General features: G+C 43.5%; 2 protein-coding genes across 23 annotated transcripts in view; one reads left to right on the top strand and one right to left on the bottom strand.

The window, feature by feature from the left end:
- Positions 1-15,400, top strand: part of LOC126393455 (CUGBP Elav-like family member 1) — a 377,556-nt gene that overhangs the window by 276,358 nt on the left and 85,798 nt on the right. The gene's annotated exons all lie outside the window — the stretch shown is intronic.
- Positions 3,426-15,400, bottom strand: part of ppip5k1a (diphosphoinositol pentakisphosphate kinase 1a) — a 54,387-nt gene continuing 42,412 nt past the window's right edge. For 4 of the 22 annotated variants that reach the window (XM_050048726.1, XM_050048550.1, XM_050048138.1 and 1 more), the window contains 5 exons: positions 14,327-14,356; positions 13,334-13,381; positions 9,873-10,010; positions 9,668-9,781; positions 3,426-8,597 (listed from right to left, as the gene is read on the bottom strand). In XM_050048726.1, coding sequence (XP_049904683.1) covers positions 7,969-8,597; positions 9,668-9,781; positions 9,873-10,010; positions 13,334-13,381; positions 14,327-14,356 — 959 coding nt within the window. In that variant the 3' untranslated portion in view covers positions 3,426-7,968. Of the gene's footprint in view, positions 8,598-9,667; positions 9,782-9,872; positions 10,011-12,421; positions 12,602-13,333; positions 13,382-14,326; positions 14,357-15,400 lie in introns of all 22 variants that reach the window. The other 18 variants (XM_050048308.1, XM_050047900.1, XM_050047665.1 and 15 more) reach the window with 6 other exon arrangements.

Below are 15,400 nucleotides of genomic sequence, written 5' to 3' on the forward strand. Positions count from 1 at the left end.
GGGCTCCTCTACACAGCTGCCTAGCACTCTGAAAACTAAAAGACCTGATGAAGACTAGAAGAAGATAGCAAAGTGTTTTCAGGGAGCTGTTTCCTCAGTTGGTCATGTCAGTAAGAAATGGCAGTTAACAGGAACTGTGGAGGTCAAGCTGAAAACTTTCTGAGAGAGCTGCTCGTAGGATTGTTAGAAAGGCAAATCAAACCTCTGTTTGACTGCAAAAGACCTGCAGGAAGATTTCTCAGACTCTGGAGTGGTGGTGCACTGTTCTACTGTGCAGACACACCTGGACAAATATGACCTTCATGGAAGAGTCATCAGAAGAAAACCTTTCCTGTGTCCTCACCACAACATTCAGCCTCACAAGTTTGCAAAGGAACATCTGAACAAGCCTGATGCTTTTTGGAAACAAGTCCTGTGGACTCATGAAGGTAAAACAGAACCTTTATGGACACAATGAGCAAAGGGACACCTGTCCAACTGTTAAACATGGAGGTGGATGGATGATGCTTTGGATTTCACAGGTAGAGGGAGGAATGGATTCATTCTGGGAGCAAACATCACAGCATCTGTAAAAAAGCTGAAGATGAAGAGAGGATGGCTTCTACAACAGGACAATGATCCTAAACACACCTCCAAATCCACAACGGACGACCTCAAGAGGAGCCAGCTGAAGGTTTGGCCGTGGCCCTCACAGTCCCCCGACCTAAACATCATTAAACATCTGTGGATAGAGTTCAAAGAGCAGAGCATGAAGACGGCCCAAGAATCTCACAGAGCTAGAAGCCTTTTGCAGGAAGAATGGGTGAAAATCCTCCAAACAAGAACTGAGAGACTCTGAGCTGGATACATGAAGTGTTTAGAAGCTCTGGTACTTGCCAAAGGGGGCGCTACTGAGCACTGACCATACAGGGTGCCCAGACTTTTGTTTCAGGCCCTTTTCGTTGTTTCTTAATTTGAAACTGTAAAAGACTGAAGTTAATAGTAAGCTTGCTTAAAATATTGATGTTTCATCTTTACCTTCATGTCTTTTGGAGATCAGGTCACCTTCAACTTAACTTTTCACAGTAAGTGAAATTTTGACCAGGGGTGCCCAAACCTTTGCACGTCCCTTTATATTTTATTGTCATAAAAATAACTGAAGTTAAAAGGACACGCTGAGAACTTCGGAGATATCAAGATTAAATCACAGCAATACTTTATCATGGAGTCTCTGCTGATTCCTTCCCCTAATCCTCTTAGATCTAACTCACGACCCGTTGTGGGGTCCCGACCCTCAGATTGGGGACCAACTATCCAGGCTCTGCAGACACCAGTTTTCCCTCCTCTCCGCCTCCTCAGTGTCAGGATGATGTAATCCACTGGGGGTTGAACCCCACAGTGAGGTCCAGACACAGGAACAGTGTGTGCTTTGTTCTGACTCTTAAACCCTTTTCTCAGCGCTCTGACAGTCCAAAGACCTGCAGGGTTTAAAGCGTCGAGGCCCCGCGTCGCCACTGATATGAGCTGTTTGTCATGCAGAACATCCGGACGGAGACGGCAGTGAGTGGTGGAGGTTTTTGTTGTCACACACTGTTTGGTCTTTGTGAGGCTACTACTGTGTTAGAGGAAGGAGCAGCAGGCAGGAAGCTGGAGGACAATCCCTGCTGTGAGAAGCTGCTGAATGGGTGCTGCAATGACATCAGCTCCTGGGTCACATGATCCGGGTGGAGAACAACAGATGTGACAGTTTCCCACTTTTCTTCAGAGGTGGAAAATAAACAAGTAGAGAGCTGAGAGTCAGTTTAAAATGTTCGATTCAGGTACTTTGTTCAATACTTTACTTTGAGTTATGGAATGTAACTAAGTAGATTTACTCAAGTATTTGAAGCAACAGCTCACCCTGAAATCAACATATTTTTCCTCGTAAAGTGTCATTTATCCGTCTACCCTCCGTGGCAGACATCAACGCAGAGGCACCCTTAGCGCGGTATGACGCCCACCAGGCGGCAGCTGTTCGGACGCTGTGGGCAGTAGCTTCACTACAAGTAGCAACGTTACTGAATTCACTCCATTTCTCAGCAGCATGGTGGTGACGTCACTACTTTCGGAGTCAAACAGCTTTTCAGTAGCAAAGCAAGGTAGCGTCCATAAAAGTTTGAAACACTTTTCCCAGGAAAAGCTCTGAAGTGCAGCAGAATTCTTTTCTGTGGAGGTCTGGATAAACGTAATGAGGAAAAGTCACGTGACTGACGCCAGCGCAACACCGAGGCATGTAGACAAGGGAAGCACTTCCGTATGACATCACATACTAATCCTTCAGTTTATTCTGCTTGCTTAGTTTTCCCCACGGTGAACGTAGCCGGGCGTTGCGGGGTCAGTTCTGCCTGCTTTTGTGAGATAAACAATTTTATTAGAGCATTTTTAGCGTATGAGAGCCGAGAATGCTCAAGCAGACACTGAAAGTTTGTATACTTTTATCTTTATAAGACAACTTTTATAACTTCCAAGGCCGGAGAATTACATCTGGAGCATGAACCAAACATTTTCTGGAACAACTCACGCTGTGAAAAACGTCATATAACACAATAAGAATACTGAAAACATGAAAAGTTCATGAGGTCAGTCTGTGCTCGTCGTACCAGTTTTTTTTTGTGCCATTGTCGTCATCGGTCCCCGAAGAGATAAAAATAAGATCTGATGGTGATCTTCTCTCATGCTTCAGTTACTGTACAGAGTGGGGCTAATGATGCTAGCTAATGTTAGCAAGCTGGATCGCTACTAGCTCTGATGTGTCATAACGTCATAATGCATAAGGTTATACACAAATTATTACATTACAATGCTCTACATTAAACTCCCTACTTTGTGAGTAGTGAATGATTTCAGACACAGCCTCTCACAACATTATGGAAAGATTTAAATTAACCCTTAATTCACCCACTTCTGAAAAATATTCTGCCTCTACACACACACACTAAAATGACTGTTTATTTAAATGGAGTCTGGTGGGTGATTTCAGGGCTGTTTCTGGTTAAACAAAAAGAATCTGACTCTTTAACACAAAGCTCTATCTCTGTAGGGATCATTTCTTAATGTTGTCAGACACTTAGAATAACAATCTGAGCCTGTCAATGACAAAAACAAACACTTTTAGTGGATGGACACTGATGGTGCTCAATTTTCTGCAGGGATTACATTACAGCCTGTTTCACTGCTGCAGCGCTCTCTCTTAATACACGACCAGTTTCAAAAACTGTTGTTCCTATTTGTCACTTAAACTAAAAAAAAAATACCAATGTTTTTCTTTAAATGATCTTCAATAATTAAATGAAACATTACTTGAAATATTTTTATTCTACACATTTTGCTCTTATACTTAATTATTTGAGTCTATTGTTGAGTTTTAAAGAGACAGACACCAAAAACAAAACAGACCCACAGACTGATTTTACATTCCAATAGCTGTATTTCGTAACATCGCTGGAAATATTACAGATTATTGTGATGTTTCACATAACCATTTTTCTAAAACCAGATTATTAAACGTCACACAGATTTTTCCCAGAGCAACAGACAGGAAGCGTTTGTGGAGTCGTCGAGCTCCGTACAGTCAAGAACACACACGGTGCATCCAAACCAAAGCTTATGATCCAACAGGGCGAAACATCAGACATGAAATGTGATTTCACTTCACAAAGCAGAGACGTCTTTATTGGATTACTGATCGCTCCATCAGACGAGTCATCCTCAGAGATTAAAAGGTGGATTTCTGAGCAGGTTTAAAGGGTCAGTTCACTCAAATTACAAAAATATTTTGGCTCTGGAGATAGTTTTGGTTTTATCTGTCCTGGTTCTGTCTCTTGATATTTCTGCCTTGATTCAGATGCACCAGAAGTGAACAGGCATGACTCTAGAACACTGAAATGTTTCTGAGCATCACAAACACCCTGAAATGACTGTATGATGGTGGCTGGCTGCAGTTTAGGTCATTAACTCCACCCCCTCCATGTTAGCAAATACCATCAAAGTACACGTCAAGTAAATTTTTCCCAAACATGGTTTCTGTCACTCTAGTAGTTCGTAGCACGCTGATGTTTGTTTTGCTGATCATGTGTTCGTCTGTTGTCATATTTAGTTTCCTTAGTGGACATTTAAAGGGCCAGACACACCAAACCTGACTGTTGCATCACCACGTCACCTGTGTCTCCGCCACAAAGTTGCACATGATCAGACCACAAAGACAACAGCAAATCAGCACATGTTCTACACCCACGAGAGGAAATAACTCTCCACACCAGCAGGCAGCAGTAGTCTGTATTTATCATTAAAAAATGGAAACTGGAAGATCGATAGGACGGATTCAAGACGCTAGTTAGCCAGTTAGCACATTAACAACATAACCTGATGTTAAAAGAACAAACACACTGTGTGCCAGCGAACAGTAAAATTGACAATTACGAACCATTTCTGCTAAAGAACTCAGTGGCTACAAAAAATAATCTTCCTTAATATAACACATTTTGGTCTCTGGTAGTTGTTTACTTTCCTCACTTCTGTTTCTCTTCTGAGCTAAATTCAGGAGTGATTTCTCTTACCGATGGGCTCCGACGCCGATTTAACGTGCTCAATCTGCCAGAAAACAGCCAACAAAGGCAGATTACTGCCGATTGGGGCCAATGGTGCAGGACACACTGCAAAATTAGTTCGACAGACACTCACCATCGGCCGGACACTGACTGCTGGCTGACTGTGGGCTTGGTGTGTCAGGGACTTGTGTCATATGTCATCATGTATGATCGTGATTTATTCATCTGGTTCCTTTGTACTTGCTGAATTTTCTCTGTATTGACGCACTAACGTTTCGACGTCAATGAAGTGTTAAAACTTTGAGCAATATTTTTTACTTTTGCTCAAATTTCTCAGGTTTTCAGATTTAAAATGTGCCAAAAAAGCACTGACTGTCAGCCTGGTGTTAAAGTCTCTCTCAGAGCAGAAAACAAAATGTTTACAGTGAGGTGTGCATTATCCAGAGCGATGGGGACGCTGGTTTATCACACAGCAGCTGATTATTTTTTTTTTGAATCTGAAAGCCTGAACAAATAAAACCCAAACTATCTTCATGGCTGGATCAGCAGAGGTACGTGAGGAAGTGTTTGTATTTGTCAGTGATTTGAGTGAAGTGACCCTTGAAGCAAACAGAACCTGCTGCACAAACAGAGTGATTCTGTACACACACACACGCACACACACAAACACACACACACAGGACGACAGGTCAGCTGTGTTTCTCACCTCTACAGTACGTCACAATGTAACATGAAATCCCACTGAGTAAACACACATCAGTGTACTCATCGACCTGAATTACTTCTCAAGCATGTGTGTACCCCCCCAACACACACACACACACACACACACACACACACACACACTCTCTCACACACCCACACACACGTACACACCTGCTACATGACTGCTCACCACAATAAAAGCACATTTAATGTTAAATGCTCCTCCTGTTTGTTCAGTGATATAACGAGACATTAGCTTTCAGGTTCTCCCACATCATGAGGTGATTTCACAGAAAACAGAGAACAATACAACAGTTATGGTACAATTAAATATCTGATGTGGATATCAAAAATACCAGACCTTCCTCTCAAGATGCAATTTCAAAATAAATATTTTTTCCTCTATCAGTTCCTACTGATTATATTATATCTTCAGTGAGGCTTAAGGACTTTGGCAGTAAGCAGTGCACACACAGTTCGACCTGCAGATTCAACACTTATTACAGTTTACTGTCAGTAATGAACATTCAGCTTTTGTTTTTGAAATCACAGAAGCTCAGCACAGGGCAAACGCCGGCGTATGATGAAGAGCTGCAGAGCTGCAGATTGTATTTTCTCTGTCTTGTACTGCGAGTCATTTCCTGTGTTTCTCATTAAAGTAGAGAGTCTATAAGTCTCTGTGTCCTGTAACTTACAAACACAAAAACCTGTAGCGACAATAAAGCAAGGCTGCCCTAATGCCACGACACGACGCTGCCCTGATACGGTCACAGGATGGTATGAAATGTGAAAACGTCACTGCTGCAGCTGTCTGAGGAAAAAGGCTGAGGATAAGGAAGATGCAAGACAGATTTTACACCATGTAAAGCTCCATTAATCAATATCTTTATGGCCACATCACTCACATCAAACGGGACAGCCCTTTTTAACTTTGGCCTCTTTTAGTTCACTTTTAATTTCCCAGATGGTTCAGACACGACGCTCTCATCAACTCCACAAACCCACTGCACCACTGTACGCTGCGTACCCAGCACAAAATGGCAGACAGACACAGTTAGAGACCAGCCGGACGGACATTTAGCAGTTAAAGAGACAGACATTTTTCTGAGGAGCTGATGGAGAACAAACCACGGCTAAACGCAGAGAGAATACTGGACATTAATTCTTCATGTGGACAAAAACACGACTCCAACAGGATGATGATTTTGTTCTGAATCTGCCGGATGACTGCTGAAACCTTACACCATATCCTGAGGAGAGATGGGCTTGAGTGCTCGAGTTCTTGATTTGGATGTCAGTATTAAGTCAACATACAGATTAATGGCTGCCCAACCTCCCACACCTGAACACATATTTTTTCACTTTAAAATTGGTAAAATCTCACTTCATTGTAGAGCTATGTGCAGCGTATCACTTAGCTCAGCGTGTCCTTGCCCTCCTGTCCCTGTTTAACATGACACACTAGGAGACGACTTCTGTGGGAGTGTGTTAATACCATGACTTAAGACGTTACGGTGAAAGTATGAGTTTGTTTAGACTGTTTAACGGCTCAGTAACAGATATTAGCCGCTGCTGTTGTGTTAGCTTGTGCTTTCCAAGCAGACATTAAACCGAGCGGGGGGAGAATGGTGCGGAGACGGTCCTTTAGTGCCGCGTCTAACGCATGTAACAGCAGCAACAGAAAGTTTGCTGATTTTTTTTAAGTGAACATTGACTTTATGGTTTGTCAGGCTAATTGAAGCCTGGTTGTTCAAGAAGTACTTCAAATGGCACTTGTTTTCTGCTGTTGGCCAATTTACACTCCTTATTTTATGTTATTTTTTCTTTTGTTAATACAAAAAACACTTTTTATATTGTGATACTTACTGGAAACTACACACAATATAGCAAGTAGTATTAGTAAGTAGTTGTAGTGGTTGTAGTGAAGTGAGTAGGTTGTTACCAGCGATAGTCATTCTCCAGAAACTTTCAGCTCCCTGGCGATCTCTCCCTCCAGCCTGCTGCAAGGCTGCTGTAGTGAAATGAGGAGGTGTTGTTTAAATAACTCCTCAGTGTAATTTCATGAATCATGCTTTCAATGCGAGCAACAGGAATAAATGGAAAAAGCTTGAAACGATGCACAATGCTGCATCGCATGCAGCCAGTTAGAACATTCCAAGAGAAAATTCAATCAATAATTTTGTTGCTGATGCTCATTCACGTCACATTCAGCTATGACAGCTTAATAATGTGACAGCATGTCAGGGCTGTGAGCCTCTGGGTGTTTCTGCCCTCTAGTGGCCAAAGATCGATTAATGCAGCTTTAAGGAAAGAGCCTGTGTAACAGTGTATGAGTGACAGCGACAGAGAGTTTGTAAAGATGCAGGGAGTCACGTGTTGTAAGGTGGAGCTTTATTGTCAGACAGGTGAACTGAACTAGTGGACTGTCAGGAGGCTCAGTGGCGTCACTGGTGTGTGCTCCCAGTGTGCTTTTAGAAAAGGCGATGAACAGCATGTATGGCATTGTCATGTGATTCTCCATCACAGAGCTGAGTGTGAGGATCAGCTGCCCATTCATTACGACTCAAGACACAGTAGTCTTCAAGCTACAGGAGAAGCGAGACTGTAACACAGTACGATGCCTCTCTGCTGATTGACAACAACGATGACGATTGTAATGTTACGGATGTAACAACAGTAGTTTCTAACCGCTCCACCCCTACGGCTCTGCTGTGTGAGTGGCTCCGACCTCGAGGGGCGTCTCAGGATGGGGGAGGCTTTCTGGACTGTCCGTCCACAACTCCATCGACTCCTGAGTGTCAAAGAACTCGTCAGGTCCCTCAGGAGACTGGGGCGTCTGGGAGCTGGAGCCCGCCTCGCTGCTGCTCTCTCTGAGCTCCAGCAGCACAGGCAGAGAGCCAGGGAGGCAGTAACCCTCCATCCGAGCCAGAGTGAGCTCCGCTAACGCAGAGCAGGGCGCTCTCAAGCCAGGGTCTGAAATTGCAACACCAGAGGCGTCCAAGGCTGCAGGAGCCACCTCTGGCACTTCCTGTGTGCATTCAGGATCATCAGGCTGCTGATCAGTCACAGCGCAGAGCTCAGCGTCGTCCTCCGGTGAGTTATTTGGAGTCAGAGGGACTTCGGTGGGGTTTGAACCTGCAGGGCAAGTTGGGTCGAGACCTTGTGGGAGCATTGACTGAGTGGCAATGTTTTGAGAGGAGTGAGTTTCCTCGCTGCTCTGAGGGGTGAGCGAGATCTTCTCACTGAAGCTGAAGCGTGGGGACGTGTCAGCTGTGGTGGGAGAGGACGGCCCAGCGCTGGACACCGTGCTGGAAGGACCGCTGCTGTCTGCAGGAACAGGAAACACCCACAGCACCAGTATGAGAGGGAATATAAACACAGACAGGTTTCATACAGACATGACAAAATTAGTACTTTTTCAAGCACTATTATTTTCTTTTTCAAGGACTTCACTGAAAGCAAAGGTGAACACAGTATGAAGAAAGGAGAAGGCATCTTTAAATTAAACCATGTGGAAATGATGCCAGCTGGAACGAATGGAAATTTCACTTTCAGTTTTTGACGGAGCTATGACGTCAGCACACCGCTTAAGAGACAGGAAAACTAATCACAGTGAAAAGCCGGATCATTAAGTTAAGTCATGCTGGGGTTATAAGAGTCGAGGGAAAGTAGAAATAAACCATGATGTCTTGTGAGACATATTGCGTCCTGTGCATCTGCTTGTTCAGACACTCTTTACATCTTTCATGATGAGGGTGGGCGTTACTTGGCAAATGCCGGTTACTATAACTATCGATTTCCAACCATGCTGGATTAAATTTGTTAAATTGTCAAATTTGTTTTCAGTAACAAGGTTCATCAAGTCGAGGGAGAGCATGCCATGGTCACGCTGCAGAATGATGCCAGATGGTGACAGGTGAAAATTTTAGAAATTTAAATTATAATGACTTGATTAACAAAACTTTGACCAAAATATAAGACAGTGTTTTATGGTTCATCTAAATTTCAAGGACTTTTTAAAGACTTTGTTAAAGAAGTGGCTATTTTCAAGGTATTCCAGTCCTCGATATCGCTCCTCAAAATTTAAGCACTTCACGCCCCCTGTGTGAACCCTGAAGAGCTACTATGTTGAGATTCATTTAGTTAAACGTGTCAAAAACAGAATAAAGATGTAAAACTTAATCAGGATTCATTTGCAAGAAAAGACCAAAGAGTTGGTTCACTGGGATCATCTGAAGAGATGACAGGAAGCTCAAAGAGAGACTAAACTGCGAGGCTGTAACGGATGACTTGTATTCCATAAATAATCCACAGACGTCTGAGACTGAGACAGCCGAGGGAGGCCAACCTAGAAATGTCAAATCTTGGTGGGAACAAGGAGCTGCTGTGATACTCACACCACGGAGGTCTGTCAGAACGAGATCTGAGAGAGATGGAGGAAGAGAGGACTCTCTGAGGGATGTACGCGTCCACTGACGGCTGGTTGTGTGCGTCGAACATGGCGGACAGAGCTGCGGGGATAAAGCAACAGGTCACGTTAAGAAATGATGATGATGATGTCTGTACAGTGAATAACGACATGACTTTGTGTTTGTTTCTAACCTCTGGTGGTCCTCGTGTGTGGATCCCCTGCGCTCTCGCACACACTGGTGAGGAACTCGTTGACCTGTTTTAGCGACAGCGAGTTGTGCAGCGTCTCCAGAGGATAGATGGAGGGCACCATGGAGCAGCCTTCGAAGCCTGCGGCAGAGGAGAGACATGATGCCCGCAGGCATATCAGCCCTCGGTTAGACCAGGCAGTCAGAAGAGGAGCAGGCAGAACCACTTCAGCTGACACCTGACACCACCGCCACCCTCACGCTACACCTCAACACAGTGCTCTGAAATCCTGCTACTGTTTTCAAACGGGCCCTGACCTGCGGCAAACTCCTGCCAGCCTCGACGCTTCATTTCCACACAGGCAAGTTGCAAAAAAACCATGCTGGACGCCAAGACAACATGACACCATATCAAACTGTTACAAGTCTACAGATCTCAAAATGTCTCGCTGTATTTGCAAAAGCAAGCAGGACTGAAAATCATAACTTTTGCCTTTTGTGGTCAGTCCCATCACACACAGAAGCTGCAGCTCTCACAGCAGCTGTCCAGACCGCAGCTCACGCCCTACACACATCATCCAAGGCAGTTCATCCACTGTTAGTTCACAACCAAGCCGCATTTCACCAGAGCTCTTCACAATCACAAAGCGTCAAACCACAGCTCGCCTCGACCGCCTAAAAAAACCTCAGAGGAGGACGTGTGTTCATCTGCGCCGGGTGTGAGGACGCCAGAGGTACAGCAAACAAGCAGGAGTCACATGCTGGTTAAGGTCAGGAAGGAAGGAGGCCATTCAGATCTGAGTCAAACAGAGCAGCTGATTCCAGAGAGCTGAACGTGATGCGATCAATAACACCAACTCCTGTACCTTTAGAGAAACATGGAGGTCCAGGCCAGTGATGATAGATGTATTAAAGTAAAATCTTTAATCTTGAACGGAGACAGCTTGATGCCAAGATGATGCTGCTTTGTCAGCAGCCTCGCCGCAGCAGCAATCTGTTTCTGTGTCACCTAAGCGTGTAAATATTCATATACTATGCTGTCAAGAAGCCACTGCCAATGTGACACTTTGTGCAATACGCTGATGTATAAACGGTTAGTGGAGGAATGTGCTGATCATGTTTCTATGGAACTTCTACTGTACATGGAGCGATGGGTAAACCAGAGTTTTGGTGCCAATATGATTAGTTTGAGGAATAAATGTTCCTTAAAAACCCTTATTTATCAGTATTGAATGTCTAAACACAAGCAGCAGGGTTTTGCCACAAAAAAAAAAACATTAAGCCCTGTTTGCACAGGTAAATTATTATCAATGGACCTCATGTGACTTACAAATTTACCCTCTAAGCCAAGTTTGTATTTTATTTAAATTTACTGACACCGTCAGATATGATGCACGCGGTTGTTTGTAACTTCACTCTACACAACACAGAAACACTACACAGCACCACTAACGATGGTGCTGGTCTTTTTATTTATCTATCTACTTTTTAAATGTGGGTGAAACAAACAGAACTGATTGCAAATACAGATCAACCTTTTGGTGGCCTACTTTATGATTAAAATCTTTGTCTTTTTCAGTCCCCTAGATATGTTTTGCTGCGATAAAAATAAAGTAAGATCAACAGACCGAAACATTTACATTATTAGATAAAAACAGTTTTTGCCACTGAAAAAATGTATTAAAGTACAATATATCCCAATATATGTTATTGCAAAACATTTAAAATCACAATAATATTGTATCATGACTTAAGTATCGTGATATTATCATATCGGGGGGCCTCTGGTGAATCCCACCCCTAATTTTTTGACATTAATATAATCTTATATTAAATCAATCTGACAAATGGCTAGCAGTAAACCTTTTTCCAACCATTTAACTTTTAAAACTATTACTAAATTATGTCATTTTTAAGCCAGAGTATCATAAACGCACTGGTTTCCACTGCTCAAATAGAGAAATGAACTAGTTTTCTTTGTCCTCGAGGAGAGTAAAGTCCGTATCTTTCAGGATTTTGGTCGGACAAAACAAGACATCTGAAGACTTTAACTTGGGCGCTGGGAAATTGTGATGGGAATTTTTTCCCTCTGTTCAGGCATTTTATAGACCAAACAATTAATTGAGAAAATAATTGGCAGATTATTTGATAATAAAGTGGTTGTGAGTTTCAGCCCTACTTTTCATATCTCGTTACAGTTAAATTCAGAAAAAAGTGGCTTCAATTTCATTTCAGTTTAAGAAAATCTGATTCTTCAAAATATAAAAAATAAAAATGAGAGAATTACGGTTTGAAGAAAAGGAGGGGGTAAAGCTACTGACACCGCTGCAGAGGAGAAGAATATCTGTCACAAAAATGGCCCAAAAACCCCCAAACAGCTCACACCACTCCAGCTTGCAATCTGCATAACCACAGAAACAGGCAAGCATGCAGAAACATCAAGAGGCAAAGCATGAGTCAACCACAGAACAAGCACAGTCCCAACTAAACCGTGAGCAGTGGTTGAACAGGGCGTGAGGCTGGGGGGGATGGAGGGCGGGGCCAGGGGCTGACCGTGAAGGTACTCTAGGGGACCTTGGCCGGAGATGAGCCAGTTTCGGAAGAGGCGGAGGTGGTAGGAGCACTGGTGGAGGTGGTGGGCCAGCGCCCCGTCCAGACAGAGGTGGCGGCCCAGGTTAGGGTCGTTGGAGAAATGCCTCAACAACTGGGCCATACGGTGCTCCTCCATGGGTTCTGAGGAAGAAGAGGGAGAGCGAGGAGGGACAGAGCAGTGGAGGAGGAGGAGGAGGAGGAGGAGGAGGAGGAGCGGTACAAAAGACATGAAACGATAGGATATAAGCGAGGAAGAGAGAAGGACTGAAGTACGATACAGATGAGAGGGGGAAGTCTGGAGAGGAAGGGAGGGATACAGAGAAAGGAGATAGGAAGGAGGAGATGTGTAGTGTGTGTGTGTGTGTGTGTGTGTGTGTGTGTGTGTGAGTGAGAGAGAGAGAAAGTGTTGCTGTAAACTGGAGAGGCAGCCCACAGGTCATCATGGCCGCCAAACAGCCGGAGATCAGAAGAAGCAGCAAATCATCTCAAGCAACTTTCTGAGACAAAAATCAACCAGCACTTGAGCGAAGCCTTTTAACACCACACTGACAGCACACACACTGTGTTGCTCCTCTGCAGCGTCTCAGTTTTACTGTAAAAATAACATTGATCCAATTCATGAGAATCCACGAAGGAGCAAGTGCGACACAGGACACTCACAGGAAGCGGCGTAGCCTAAAATTAACCACAGCGTCGCAGCCACCTCCCCAAACACACACTGCAGAAGCTTTTACATGTGCAGAGAAATCTTGTGTCCACATCAACAAACAATTTTGGCAACTGATGTCATCTTATTACGCTGATTACACAAAACTGCAGATGGACATTTGGTGCCAACACAGAACTGCATCACCACACGGGGGGCCGTCGTACCTGCTGCAGTGCACCAGAGAAGTGGAGCCACTGTGTCATCTTGTGTTCCTGTGGTGGATAATATATGTGAGAGGAGACACATGCTAATGTAGTGTGTGAAAGTTACTCTGAGTGTAGGGTATCAACTTAAACAACAGTTCCAAATCAAAATGAAATGGTTACTCAAGATAATCCACAGACCTTGTTGTAAACAGTTTTATTACGGAACTATTTTCTTTCTACTCAACTACACCCGCCAACCGTATTACTGCGCAGAAGGAAGCGTGCATCTACTGCTAGTTCACCTAGCACCACTGAGCTAGCTAATATTACAGCTCAGCCAAGGAGGACGCCATTCACAGGGTTCATACCTCATACAGTACTTATTCAAGCTTTTCAGACTTCAATCGAAGCAAAGGTTACATTTTCAAATATTACTTTGTGTTAAACAAATAAATGAAGTGATCAATGTCTCTCTTTTCAGTGAAGGGTTATTTATCACACTCATTTTAGGCATAACTGTGTGACTTGCTGAATGGCTGACCTTTACACAACCTGATTATTCATGTCTTTCATTTTTTATTTCTTTATTATTTTATTTTTTTATTTTTTTTCTAACCAAAGCTTGTTTGTTTCTTTTAAACATGTCTGAATAAACATTATTCTATTCTATTCTAAAAAATCCTCAACAAAGCCTTTGAGCAGCATGAGAGCTTTGGTGCTTATACTTCCATAATGCACCACTTCTTTGCGCTTCAAAAAGTCCAATCCAGAAGTTTCAGAGCGAGACCATCACCGTAACCACAGAGACTCACTGTAACTCAACTCCCATCCAGTGAGTGGCCTGTACACGGAGCAAGTGCAGAGGGAAAGAGCTTGCTGCGCTTAGCTGAAATCAGACAGAACCGTCACCTTGTTACGAAAAGGAGTACACATCGCTGAGAGAGTTAAAGTCCTCTTTAAAACAGAACCATCTGAAAGCAGAGTGAGGAAACGATGCCACCTGAAACTTACGTTTAACTCTGAGTTTTCGGCACCAGCGATCTAAAGAAGAGAGAGGAAAACAAATAAAAGTGACAAGCCAGCTTGTGAGTCATGTGAAGTTTAGTCATGCCCACAAGGGTTACTGGTTTCACTGGGGTTTTTCAGAGCGGGGCAGAGTATAGATAAAGTACAATGTGTACCATGACTTGATCAACACAATGTTGGTCAAAATATGAGACAGCATTATGTCAGGGTTTCCCACAGTCATTTATTCATAGCAATTTGACACAGTTAAAACATCTGCCGCCACAAATATTTTTGTGGAGCTGGACCATTTATTAGGAGTGCTATTGAAAAATACCGCTCTGTTATTTATAACACCACGCTGTCTATGAGCAGATCACACTCGGGACACAGACGGAGCAGCAGAACATCAGGCGCACTGAAAGTAAAACTTAACAGTTCATTCTGCCGGGTCTAAAACTCTGAATTCACTCGCAGCAGCTGCTCCTCTTTGAGCTGATCAGCTCTGATCAGATTGACGGATCAATTTTCCACCCTGCGAGTCTCAAACTGCTGCTGAGTACAAAAATAAACTCATGAAGAGCTTCGCCTGCGCTGCGTTCACTGACCCACAAAAACATCAGAATTTAGAGACGGAACATAAAATGTTTTTTTCCCCTTTAAATGAGCATGTCCCTTAAATGTATCAAACAAACAAAATGTGCTGTCACTGCCCATTCTCCCGTCGTCGTCAGCTACCACCACACACTCTAATACTGTGTGAAACACTGTGTGCGCTTCAGCTGAATTTCAATTAATTTTAGGCACTTAAAAAAAGGGGTTTACTTTCAAGGTATTCCAGTACTTTATTTTTTCCCCTCAAAATCTAAGCATTTCAAGGACCTTGTGTGAAGCCTGCATTAATGTTTATGTCTTGCAATGTTACGAGCACAAGTCTCTTGTCCCTGAGTAGATGTATGCCTCCTTCTGCACGGCTATATGTTCGACGAGTGTAGTACGGTCGAAGAAAACAGTTCCTACATGAAACTGCTCACAACAAGGTCTGCGGATTATCTTTAATAACCAAGTCATGATTTCTGG

Source organism: Epinephelus moara, chromosome 1 (assembly GCF_006386435.1).
Source record: "Epinephelus moara isolate mb chromosome 1, YSFRI_EMoa_1.0, whole genome shotgun sequence".
Taxonomy (NCBI): domain Eukaryota; kingdom Metazoa; phylum Chordata; class Actinopteri; order Perciformes; family Serranidae; genus Epinephelus; species Epinephelus moara.